The following is a 13,209-nucleotide window of genomic DNA, read 5'->3' on the forward strand; positions in this document are numbered from 1 at the left end:
CCCGGCCGCCGACCGTCGTCCATCCGCCTCCGACCAAAGCATGCGCCTTGGCTCGTCAATGAAGAGGAGACGCCGACTGGGGATCCGTCTGGGCCGGTCCGTGCGCAACCAGACCCTGAAGTCCGCCATGTCAATCCTGCCTGCAGTATCCTCGTCAACCCCGACGACGTAGCCCAGTCCACGCAGGATCACACTGGCAGTCCGCCGGCACCACGCATGCGCCGGCACACCCCGGAGCGAAATCGGGACAAGGTACGGCAAGGAAGCCGCCGTCGCCTGAGCCTGCCGAATCCATGGGCGCAGAGAGAGCTCGAACTAGGGCGCCTCCACATGTCCGGCGCGCACCATGCACTCCCGAAGAGCGCCATCATGGCAGAGCACGAGGAAATCCTCGGGGAAGAAGCGCCGAATGGACATCTCCGCCGGTCCAACGCCGAACGCGACATGCAACGCAGCCGCCGCCGCGTCCACATCCACCACCGGCCTGGTGCCGACGACGGTGACCAACACACCCGCGCCAGCTCGGCTTCAAGCGAGCGCGTATCTTCCGCAGCTTCCAGAAAGCACGTCTCCACCTCCCCATCCCAGCACAGGTCCGGCCGAGAGCGCTGGTCCTCCGGCAGGTCGAAAGGCGCCGAGAACGCCGGACTTGCAGATCTTCCCATTGACGGTGACCGCGCCACGGGCGGATCCCACACCACCTGGCTCCAAAGACGCACCGCACCCGGCGGCGGGGGACCCGACGGAGGGGGCGACAGGTCCGCTGGCGAGCGCGAGCGTGGGGCCGGCGACAGCGAGCGCGGGGGCGAAGCTGGCGATGCCTGGCGCGGGCCATCCGCAGCCCAGCCCGAAGTCGCAGAGCAGGCGGCGGGCGCGGCGGCTGCTCCACCGGAGATGGGCTGCGCGGACGGGTGCAGCCCCGCGAGGTGTGACCAGGCCCATGGCAACGAACGCAGAGCGTGGGGTTCGTGCACTCCCTGGAGATATGCCCATGACTGCCGCAGTTGTAGCAGTAGCCATACAACTCCACCGGGAGCTTGGAGGAGGGAGGAGGGCGAGCCGCCGTCAGGACACGCCTCCGCCCCTCCTGCCGCCGGCGTGGCGGGCGCTGGGCGCGGGTCAGCGGCACACGCGGGCGCCGAGGCAGCTTGGTCTGCCATCCACCATGCGTCGGGCGCATCGTCGGAGCGCGGGAGGGCCCCGCCGGCACGAAAGGGGTGCCCAAGATCTGGGGGACGGCGATGGTGGAGCAAAGCTGAGGCCGCGGCGGCGCGGGGGGGAGGAGAGGAAAGAGGCACCACGTGGGGGGAAGGAGACAGGGGAGCGTCGGACTCCGACGAAAACGAACCAGAGAGGGAGACCCTAGAGGCCATGGCCCCGCGGAGTGGAAGGCGGCGCTTTTGGGTGGCCGCCGGCGCCGGAGTGGCTGCCGGCGCAGAGCGGAGCGCTAGGGGAGAGCGCTAGGAGCGGAATCCTAGGGAGGTAGTATCATACACTAGTATCATATGCATCCTCTTGTCTACCCTCAAAGTGACCTCCGTGGAAGCTACGGCTTCTGTATCGTGGCTCTTTCGTCCATATCGAACAGATACAAGTTTACTTGACCCGCTAGTCGATCCAAATAATCGAGAATCGAACCATATCCACACAATACGCTTCGCCATCGTAAAGAACCAACCATAATTTTCTTTTGACGAAAAAACAATGTAACTGAAAAACGAGAACCTCAGACCAGTAAACCGTTCCACATGCTGATGTTTATCAGCATCGTAACCGCTGGAGAGAGGTCGCACATCAGTGCAGAAAATCTCTGTCTGTTTCCGGTCGAAAAGTATATAGCTGGACAATCGGTAGACCCGTGCGATTCGAGGCTAGACATGCCGCAACAACCTTGTCCAGCTCAAACAGCGACCACACCGGTGGGCGACAAGAGGTGAAAAGAAGCGTTTACTGGAAAGTTTGAAGGATTCCAGGTCTTCGCTGTAGCCGCGGTCAAGCTTAAGATAATTCGTGAGAAATTCAGATGAGATGGATGTGTGTGGATGCGAGGACGCCGTAAATGTGTTTTTAAACCCCTGGGGCCTCGGCCAGCTGAGCATCTAACTCACACTTCACAGCTCATACACCACCATCCGGCAAATCCACGCACAAACGGCTCCTGTACTGTACTGTTGTGCTCCCCGGCCGAGCAGAGGTGCGTTTTCTCTCTCCTTGATTATTTCTTTTGGCTTGTAGGAGTATATCTTGCTGTCAGACTTGTGGGTGAAATGCAACCATTTGCTAAAGTTACTCCGTTACGCTTCAAATAACTGACCGCTGGTACTCAATGTCGCGTCCACACGTATTGATTGTTCATAGCTGGTTACAGCATGGGCGCAACCTAAATCGGCTAGTAAACATGCGGTTTATAATTTGCCACCAAGTTTATGTTTACGTTTTGCAGGTGACGAGTGCCAAGCAACTGGCGAAGCTCGCCATGCTTTTACTGCTGGCGTTGCTGCTGCTCTGCAATGGAGTTCGCAACGTTCATTGCTCAAGGATCCACGAGAATAGCGTCGATCTGCACTCGCTAATTGAGTTCAACAAGAGCATCACCGACGATCCTCAAGGAGCCTTGAGTAACTGGGACACCACAACCCACTTCTGCCACTGGAATGGTGTCAACTGCACCACGACACCACCGTTCCGTGTCAAGCAGCTTAAACTCAGCGGCTGGAACTTAGGAGGCCAAATCACCTCCTCTCTTGGAAACTTAAATTTCCTTGAAACGCTTGACCTTTCATACAATAACTTCGTTGGCCCCTTGCCTATCCTTGGCAATCTCCAACGATTGCAGACACTTTATCTGTACCACAACCGTTTAAATGGGATGATTCCTGATTCAATTACCAATTGTTCCAACTTGGCCAACTTAGATCTATCCGCAAACTCGCTAGTTGGCGTAATTCCACCAAAATTAGACCTGCTTTCAAATATGTCCTACTTAAACCTATCCAGAAATTCCCTAGCGGGCGTAATTCCTACGAAACTGGGCTTCCTTTCCAATCTGACCGTCGTAGATCTCTCTGTAAACTTGCTAGTGGGTCAAATTCCTCCCAAACTAGACTTACTTTCGAAACTGTTCTACTTGGATCTCTCTGGAAACTCACTAGTGGGTCAAATTCCTCCGAGATTAGGCTTTCTTAAAAATCTAGAATATCTCTATCTTGGATCAAACCAACTCGAGGGGAGCATTCCTGATGAGCTTGGGCAATTGCTGCAATTGGAACAGCTGCTCCTAGGCAACAATAAGCTTACAGGTGAATTCCCACGCATGCCATCTTGAACTCTTTAGGTTCACTCAAATATTTAGGCTTGGGGTCCAATATGCTACGCAATGCATTGCCAACTAATATTGGCGACCGTCTGCCTAATCTCATTGAACTTACCTTGGCTGGTAACATGTTTGAAGGTAACATCCCAGCTTCCCTAGGCAGCGCTCAAGGTTTAGAACTGATAGATTTATCAAATAACAGTTTCACTGGGATAATTCCTACTTCTTTTCGAAATCTTTCAAGTCTGACTATTCTAAACCTTGAGTATAACCAGCTTGAAACAAGGGACAACAGAGACTGGGAATTCTTAAATGCATTGACAAATTGTCGATCCCTAAAGAAACTATCACTCTCTTACAATCAGCTCCAGGGACCTATTCCCCAGTCCGTTGGTAATCTATCCCCCAGCCTTGAGAGTCTTCGGCTGACTGGAAACAACTTGTCTGGACAAGTACCCCAGAGCATCAGAAAACTTAATGCCTTAACTCAACTTGCACTAGGCGAAAACTATTTAAGTGGTAGAGTCGAAGGATGGGTTGGAAACCTAACTTCCCTTCAATTACTAAATCTCAAGTCAAACCACTTCACGGCCCAATCCCATCTGTTAGACTGTATTTACATGTGTATATTGTAACGTTGTATACCACCTCATTATATATATATGTGATAGGCCACCCCTAGAGGGTTGTGCCAGTTCCCCCCAAAGCCTATTGTCTTACATGGTATCACGCTAGGTTATGTCCGCTTCCGCCTAAAAACCCTAAAACCGCCGCCGCCGCCGCCGCCGCCGCCGCGCCCGCCGTCGCCGTCGCCCGACTGCTATGACGTCTGCCGCTGCGTCCGGCTCCACCGCCACCGGTTTTCTGCCGGCCTCCCTCACGGCACTTCTCTCGAGGCCGCTGGATGCCGCCTCCCTTCAGGCGCCGATCGGGACACGGAGTGTCGACTCCCTCTTCGCGCTCCCGCCGGCTGCTACTTCGCCCGGGCAGGCGCTTGTGGCCCACACCGCCGCCGCCCCGTCAACCGCGGCTGTCGCGCCCTCGGCCACTGCGCCGCTGGTGGCGGAGGACGTCGCGCTGGCAGGCTTCGCGGCGTCAACCGCGGCCATCACGCCCTCTGTCACCGCGCCGGCTGCCCCTCTGACTGTCTCCACCGTGGTCTCACCTCAACCAGTCTCCTCGATGGGATCGCAGCCGCCGCCGCCGTTTCACTTCGGCCATCTCATCACCATCAAGTTGTCGTCGGACAATTACATCTTCTGGCGCGCGCAGGTTCTTCCGCTTCTTGGGAGTCACTATCTGCTTGGCTATGTCGACGGCTCTCTCCTTTGCCCTCCTGCGCTGGTTGACAGCGTGCACGGTCCGGTCTATAATCCGGCTCACCGTGTCTGGACAGGGCAGGATCAGGCGAACCTCTCCTCCATCCAGGGGTCGCTCTCTCCGGCCGTTGCTGGGCTTGTTGTCTTCGCCAAGACGTCCCACGAGGCATGGACTATTCTTGAGCGCTCGTTTGCGGCACAGTCGCAGGCTCGTGTATCTGGGCTCCGTCGCCAACTTGGGGAGTGTCAGAAGCTTGACTCCACCGCCACTGAGTTCTACAACAAAGTCAAGAGTCTCGCCGACACGCTGGCCTCCATTGGACAGCCCCTCACCGACTCCGAGTTCAACTCGTTTATTGTCAATGGTCTTGATGAGGAGTATGACGCCCTAGTCGAGATCATCAATGAGAGGGGCAACTCCACGCCCATGCCAGCACACGAGGTCTTTTCACGCCTCCTGCTTACTGAGCAACGAGTCGAGACGCGCCGATCCAGGGGCAACGGCGCCCTCTCAGCAAACGCCGCCACCAAGGGTGGTCGCTCCTCTGTTTCATCCAGGGCTCCTTCGGGGCAGTCACCACCACCCGCCTCGGCCCCTCCTCCTACTGCGACGCTACCAGGGGCTGGCGGTCCACGTGTGTGCCAGCTTTGTGGTCGCGATGGGCACTGGGCCTCGAAGTGTCACAAGCGCTTCCAGCGGGGTTTTCTTGGTCTCGGCAATGACGGGAAGGATACACGCAACTTTGCTCGTCAGGTCGCCATGGCTGATCGTCCGCCGCCGCAGAAGCCACAGGGACACACTCAGTCCTACTCCATTGATCCCCACTGGTACATGGACTCTGGGGCGACAGAGCACCTGACCAGTGAGATGGGGAAGCTTCACACCCGTGAACCCTACCATGGCTCCGACAAGATCCACACCGCCAATGGAGCAGGTATGCACATCTCTCATATTGGTCAAGCATCACTTCTCACTAGACATGCCAATAGGAGTCTTCAACTTCGCAATGTTCTTCGAGTTCCATCTGTGACACGTAATCTTCTTTCAGTTCCTAAACTCACTCGTGATAATAATGTGCTTTGTGAATTTCATCCTTTTGATCTTTTTATTAAGGATCGGGGCACGAGGGACATTCTTCTTAGTGGGCGGCTCTGCCAAGGTCTCTATCGTCTGGAGCATCCTGGCGTCGCTCGCGTCTTTAGTGGAGTTCGGGTATCTCCGTCACAGTGGCATGCTCGTCTTGGTCACCCGGCCACACCTATTGTCCGGCATGTTTTGCGTCGTCATGAGCTTCCTAGTGTGTCTAGTAATAAAGATGTAGCAGTGTGTGATGCTTGTCAGCAGGGGAAGAGTCATCAACTTCCTTTTTCGGAGTCCAGTCGTGAGGTGAAACATCCTTTAGAACTTATGTTTTCAGATGTATGGGGTCCTGCTCAGACTTCTGTTAGTGGTCATAATTACTATATCAGTTTTGTTGATGCTTACAGCCGCTTTACCTGGCTTTATCTTATCAAACGTAAATCTGATGTGTTTGACATTTTTGTTCAGTTCCAAAAACATGTTGAACGCCTTCTCAAGCACAAAATTGTTCATGTTCAGTCGGACTGGGGTGGCGAGTATCGCAACCTCAACTCCTTCTTTCAGTCGCTTGGGATCACTCACCGTTTAGCATGTCCACATACACATCAGCAGAATGGTTCAGTAGAACGTAAGCATCGTCACATTGTTGAAGCTGGTCTGACTCTTTTGGCCCATGCATCTGTTCCGTTTCGTTTTTGGAGTGATGCTTTCACCACTGCATGTTTTCTCATCAATCGTACTCCCACTCGTGTTTTGAATATGAAGACTCCCATTGAAGTTCTCCTTAATGAACAACCGGACTACACCTTTCTCAAGGTGTTTGGGTGTGCTTGCTGGCCCCATCTCCGTCCATATAACAAGTGTAAGCTCGAGTTTCGTTCCAAGAAGTGTGTTTTTCTTGGTTATAGCTCTCTTCATAAAGGATACAAATGTCTTCATGTGCCCACTAATCGTGTCTACATCTCTCGGGATGTTGTGTTTGATGAGCATGTTTTTCCCTTTGCCAAACTCCCTGTGTCTACTACCGAGCCACCTGTCATGCATTCATCCTCTGTTGCTTCTGACCAATTTGATGATGTTGCATATTCTCCTCTATTGTTGCCTAACCATGGTGCAGGCACTGGTCGTGGGGCTCGTTTGGAGATTCTGGAAGTGCCATCTTCCTCTTCGTCGACATCGCCTTCATCCTCGGCACCTTCTGTTGTGCATGAGAAGCACATGGCGCCCCTGCATGGCCTTGGTTTCCGTGCTCATGCACGGCCGATCGATGTCCTGGCCCGGTCGCCTCTGGCTTCTGGGCTGCCTTCGCCATCGTCGCGCCCTGCAACCCCGCCGACTGGGCCGGCCTCCTCGGTCCCCGTCTCGCCCAGGGCGTCGGGGCAGTCATCACCAGGCCTGGCCTCGCCCGCCCCCGCCTCGCCAAGGCCGTCTGGGCCGGTGTCACCGGAGCTGGCCTCGCCCACTCTCGGTTCGCCCATGGCCTCTGAGCCCCTGTCGTCGGGCCAGTCTTCGCCATGCAGCCCGGAGTCGTCTGTCCCGAGCTCGCCAGAGGTGATTCCTGCATCTCCGGCGACCGTCACGTCTCCGTCACCTTCGCCTCCGCCGGCTCCTGCTGCTGCTCTACGTCCACATACGCGCAGTCGGAGTGGCATTTTTCAGCCTAAGCAACGTCACGATGGCACAGTTGCTTGGTTAGCGGCGTGCATGTCTGCTGCTCTCGCAGATCCATCCTCTGAGCCACGCACGTATCAAGCTGCTATGCGCATTCCTCATTGGAGAGAGGCCATGGAGCAGGAGTATCAAGCGCTTCTTCGCAATCAGACATGGACTCTTGTTCCTCCACAATCACGGGTAAATGTCATTGATTCCAAATGGGTTTTCAAAGTGAAGAGGCATTCTGATGGGTCCATTGAGCGCTATAAGGCTCGTCTGGTTGCTCGTGGTTTTCGCCAGCGTTTTGGACTTGACTATGAAGACACCTTCAGTCTAGTGGTCAAGCCTACTACCATCAGACTTCTTCTCTCTCTGGCTGTTACTCGAGGTTGGTTTCTTCGTCAGCTTGATGTTCAAAATGCTTTTCTTCATGGTGTCTTGGCGGAGGAGGTTTACATGCGCCAGCCTCCGGGTTTCTCTGATCCGGATCGCCCCGATCATCTCTGTCGTCTGTCCAAGGCAATTTATGGTCTGAAGCAGGCTCCTCGTGCTTGGCATGCTCGTCTTGCAATGGCTCTTCGTGCTCATGGTTTTGCATCATCAACTGCTGACTCCTCATTGTTTCTTCTTCAAAGGCCTGAGGTTACTATGTACTTGTTGGTCTATGTAGATGATATCATTTTGGTCAGCTCCTCTCAGTCGGCTGCTACTGCGCTTGTTCGCTCACTTGGTGCTGATTTTGCGGTCAAGGACCTTGGGAAGCTTCATTACTTTCTTGGTGTGGAGGTTACTTCTCGTGATGCTGGCCTTGTTATGACGCAGAAGAAGTACTCTCTGGATTTGTTGCAGCGAGCTGGGATGCTTAAGTGCAAACCAACGACTACACCCATGTCTACCACTGATAAGCTCAATGCTGTTGATGGTGTGCTTCTTTCTTCTTCTGATGCGACAGAGTACAGGAGTATTGTTGGTGGGCTCCAGTACTTGACGATCACGCGACCAGACATTTCCTATGCTGTTAACCGAGTCTGCCAGTATCTGCAGTCACCCCGTGACACTCATTGGTCTGCTGTTAAGCGGATTTTGCGCTATATTCGTTTCACGGTGGCTCATGGTTTGCATATTCGGCCGTCTGACTCTGGTTGTCTTTCAGCATATTCTGATGCAGACTGGGCTGGCAATCCGGATGACAGGCGATCCACGGGGGGTTATGCTGTCTTCTTTGGCTCTAACCTGATTGCCTGGAGTGCTCGGAAACAGGCTACTATCTCGCGTAGCAGTACTGAGGCTGAGTATAAGGCTGTGGCCAATGCCACATCAGAGATCATCTGGGTACAGTCCTTGCTTCAGGAGTTAAGTATACCCCAATCACAGCCTCCTGTTCTTTGGTGTGATAACATCGGTGCTACATACCTTTCTGCAAATCCGGTATTCCATGCCCGAACGAAACACATTGAAGTTGACTATCACTTTGTGCGTGAACGTGTCTCTCAGAAGCAACTACAGATCAAGTTTATTTCTTCCAAGGATCAACTTGCTGACATCTTCACCAAGCCATTGCCTTTGCCACAGTTTGAGACTTGCAGGCGCAATCTTACCCTTCTAGATTCATTAGAAAGTGGCTAAGATTGAGGGAGGGTGTTAGACTCTATTTACATGTGTATATTGTAACGTTGTATACCACCTCATTATATATATATGTGATAGGCCACCCCTAGAGGGTTGTGCCAGTTCCCCCCAAAGCCTATTGTCTTACACCATCCTCTATTGGCAATCTTGTTAACTTGACATATTTCTACATAAATGACAATGAATTCGATGGCCTGATACCAGCTAGCTTAGGAAACCTTCCACTCTCGAAGCTAGACCTTGGCTATAACAATCTCCAAGGGCATATACCACCAAACTTTTGGAACCTCCAAGAACTAACAATATTGAACGTCGGCCACAATAATCTTCAAGGTGCCATTCCTGAGATTGGTACCCTTAAACACCTCACCACATTAGATCTTTCTTCAAATATGCTTACCGGACAAATTCCTGATTCTTTGGGCCAATGTTACGACTTAGTGAGTCTACAAATGGACCAAAACTCTCTTATCGGAAACATCCCAGCAACTTTTGGCAACCTGTCGTCTCTGAGCATGCTAAATCTTTCACACAACAACTTGTCAGGCAACATACCGACAGTTCTAAACACACTGAAGTTCCTCAACAGTCTTGACCTTTCGCATAATCATCTTCAAGGAGAAATACCCATATATGGAGTGTTTGACAATGCTACAGCCATTTCACTTGAGGATAATTGGGGGCTCTGTGGAGGCGCCGTGTTTTTCCACATGGCTTCATGCAAAACCATTTCCAAGCAATCAGAGAGACGAAACCGTTTGATTAAAGTGCTGATCCCAATATTCGGGTTCATGTCAGTCATATTGTTGGTCTACCTTTTACTCCTTGAGAAGAAGATGCGAAGGAGGACAGATGATACATCAACTTCACTAGGGGAGAACTTTATGAAGGTTTCTTATGCAGATCTAGCACAAGCCACAGCAAACTTCTCGGAGTCTAACCTGGTTGGAAGAGGAGGTTATGGTTCTGTGTATAGAGGAAAGTTGAAGGAATCTAAGGTGGATGTGGCTGTCAAGGTTTTTGATCTTGAGATGCACGGAGCAGAGAAAAGCTTTCTGAAAGAATGTGAGGCACTGCGAAGCATTCAGCATAGAAATCTTCTTCCCATCCTTACCGCTTGCTCGACAGTAGACAGTACAGGCAATGTTTTCAAAGCTTTAGTTTATGAGTTCATGCCTAATGGGAACCTAGACACATGGCTGCATCCCAGAGAGGACGGGAAGGCTCATAAACATTTAAGCTTAGCTCAAAGATTAGACATAGCTGTCAACATGGCTGACGCACTGGATTATCTACACCATGACTGCGGAAGACCCACCATCCATTGTGATTTGAAGCCAAGCAATATTCTTCTTGATGGTGATATGACTGCTCTTTTGGGAGACTTTGGAATTGCAAGTTTCTACCAAGATTCATGGTCAACATCAACCAGTTCAATGAGTTCATCATCAGTCGGTGTGAAGGGTACTATAGGATATATTGCTCCAGGTATGTCTAAACATGGTTCTTTCTTACCTTCAGTTTATCTAAGACCACCCACTACTCAATACTTACATACTGTATCATCTATATGTATCTCTCACTGTAGAGTACGCCGGAGGTGGCCGCCGTGCATCAACCACTGGAGATGTTTATGGTTTTGGGATAATACTGCTGGAAATGATGACTGGAAAAAGACCCACAGATCCTATGTTCAAGGATGGAGTTAGCATTGTCGACTTTGTGGATAGCAACTTTCCACATGAAATAGTTCATGTCATTGACGTCAATCTCAGCGAAGACTCAGGGGTTGACATTACTCAAGCAAACAAGGCTTCAGAAAATTATGTTCGTGAATGCTTGGTATCTATGCTGCAACTAGCACTTTCCTGTACGCACCCAGTACCAAGCGAACGAATGAACATGAAAGAGGTGGCCAGCAAAATTCATGCAATTAAAACATCATATGTGGGACGGAAAACAGAAGAGCGTCCTTCACTAGAGTAACAGTGACTTCAAACGTGGTAGTACATGTAACATTGTAATCAGTTACGTACTACTACCTCTATAGCTGTGTGCATTGCTATGATGGAGGGCGGGGGGTTTAACCTCCTTTTTGAAGAAAAAAAATACTACTACTATTACATATTGTGGTCAAAATCATACACTTACTAAAGATGAAAACATATAGAATTTGTAATATGTAAGATATAACTGTATTTTAGTTTACACTGAAGGTACAAATATCCTAGTGGTTGTTGCATATAGCTTAAAACGTTAAGTGTTGACTGAAGAAAAAGTTTCAAGGCCGCCCGACGAAGGGACCGTCACATCGCCCTTAAACTTGACCCGCCTCTTCTTGTAACCACGAGTCTTCCTCTGAGATGTTTTTGTTTTAAGCACGTGGGATGACAAACTTCCTTAAACTGGCTGAATTTTTTACTACGGCCTACTGAGAGCATATCATGACATTGCCAAGTTTCAGGTTTTTCAAAACATATCTCCATTTCTAGGAATGAAAAGACAAATTAGTTACATTTTCGCCCGCACGTCCTCGATCACCTATCTGGTGGTTTCCACTACAAATGGCATAGTCTACCAGCTCGTGGAAGGTCCGGAGGAATCCTTCTTGGGATACAGACCACGGCAATGGACTTGTTGGCCTTTTCGACCGGTGAATTTCATATCAAATTTTACCTATGAAACAGGGCTGATAATTTTACATGGAGCCTATGGGGCTGCCCAAGATGAGCATCAATCCGCTTTCCTTCGTGAACTGGTGAATCTGGCTAAGGATAACCCGTACCCAATGCTTATTGGAGGGGATTTCAATATCCTTAGGTACCAAGAAGAAAAAAATAATGACCTCTTCGACACTCACTGGCCTTTCCTATTCAATGTTGTCATTGATAGTTTGGACCTTCGGGAAGCTTGTATGTCGGGGCGGCAGTTCATTTGGGCTAATAACCGTTCTGTGCCAACGTACGAGAAGCTCGATAGGGTACTCATGGATACCGAATGGGAGCTAAAATTTCATATGGTAACCGTATGAGCCCTACAGAGAATCGAGGCATTATCAGATCATGCACCAATCATTCTTGATTCTAATTCTACGATCCATTCTTCCCGCCACCCTTTCAAATTTGAATTGGCATGGCTGCACCGGGAAGGTTTTGTAGAAATAATCAAGAAAGTTTGGGAGAGGCCAGCCATTGATCGTACACCGATTCAGAGATGGAATTATAAAATAAGGGCCATGAGGCAACACCTCTCTGGATGGGCGAAACACATCAATGGGTTATATACAAAAGAAAAGCAGCGCCTTTGTACCATCATTGATGACCTCGACAAAATTGCAGAGACCCGCACCTTATCTCAACATGAGATTGAATTGAAAAATCAATCTAATGAGAAGGTTGCCCGTCTTCTGCGAGAAGAGGAGATCAAATACTACCAGAGGTCCAAAGCTGACTTCATTCTAATGGGAGATAGTAATACAAGATACTTCCAATTGCTCACCAATGGTTGACATAGGAAGAAATGTATTCATAGTCTCCAACAGGATGAGGGGCAGATCGAAGGTCAAAGGGAGCTCAAAAACTATATCACCAGCTACTACAAATCTTTGTTCGGAGCGTTGGGTGAAGGGAATGTCACCCTTGACGAGACCCGAACAGGTGATATTCCACAAGTCACGGCAGAAGAGAATGATATCCTCACAGCACCTTTCTCAGAAGAGGAGGTGAGAGCGGCGGTGTTCCAAATGGAACACAACAAAGCACCAGGCCTTGATGGTTTCCCCGCAGAATTCTATCAGAATTTCTGGGATATCATCAAGGCTGACCTTTTGGAGTTGTTCAATTGTCTTCATGTCGATCGACTTGATCTATTCAGAATAAATTTTGGTGAGATTGTTTTGTTGCCGAAGATTAAGGAGGCTGAACGGATTCAGCAGTTCAGACCCATATGTCTCCTTAATGTTAGCTTCAAGATTTTCACCAAAGTGGCTACGAATAGGTTAAACTTGATAGCTGACCGTGTTGTCCGTCCATCTCAAACGACCTTTATGCAAGGACGAAATATACTAGGTGGTGTAGTAATCTTGCATGAGACCGTCCACGAGATGCACCGAAAAAACATGAGTGGAGTATATTCAAAATTGACTTTGAAAAGGCATATGACAAGGTCAAGTGGTCTTTCCTTCAACAGGCCCTAAGGATGAAAGGTCGTTTCTC

General features: G+C 50.4%; 1 protein-coding gene across 1 annotated transcript; it reads left to right on the plus strand.

Annotated features, from left to right (window-relative positions):
- The first annotated feature begins 2,109 nt into the window (after window positions 1-2,109).
- On the plus strand, window positions 2,110-11,304 carry LOC119322134 (probable LRR receptor-like serine/threonine-protein kinase At3g47570). Its single transcript, XM_037595631.1, has 4 exons — window positions 2,110-2,194; window positions 2,444-3,912; window positions 9,125-10,483; window positions 10,584-11,304. The coding sequence occupies exons 2-4, from the start codon at window positions 3,846-3,848 to the stop codon at window positions 10,979-10,981; spliced, it is 1,824 nt and encodes a 607-aa protein (XP_037451528.1). The 5' UTR covers window positions 2,110-2,194; window positions 2,444-3,845; the 3' UTR covers window positions 10,982-11,304.
- The last annotated feature ends 1,905 nt before the right edge of the window (window positions 11,305-13,209 follow it).

This window comes from Triticum dicoccoides, chromosome 6B (assembly GCF_002162155.2).
Source record: "Triticum dicoccoides isolate Atlit2015 ecotype Zavitan chromosome 6B, WEW_v2.0, whole genome shotgun sequence".
Lineage (NCBI taxonomy): Eukaryota > Viridiplantae > Streptophyta > Magnoliopsida > Poales > Poaceae > Triticum > Triticum dicoccoides.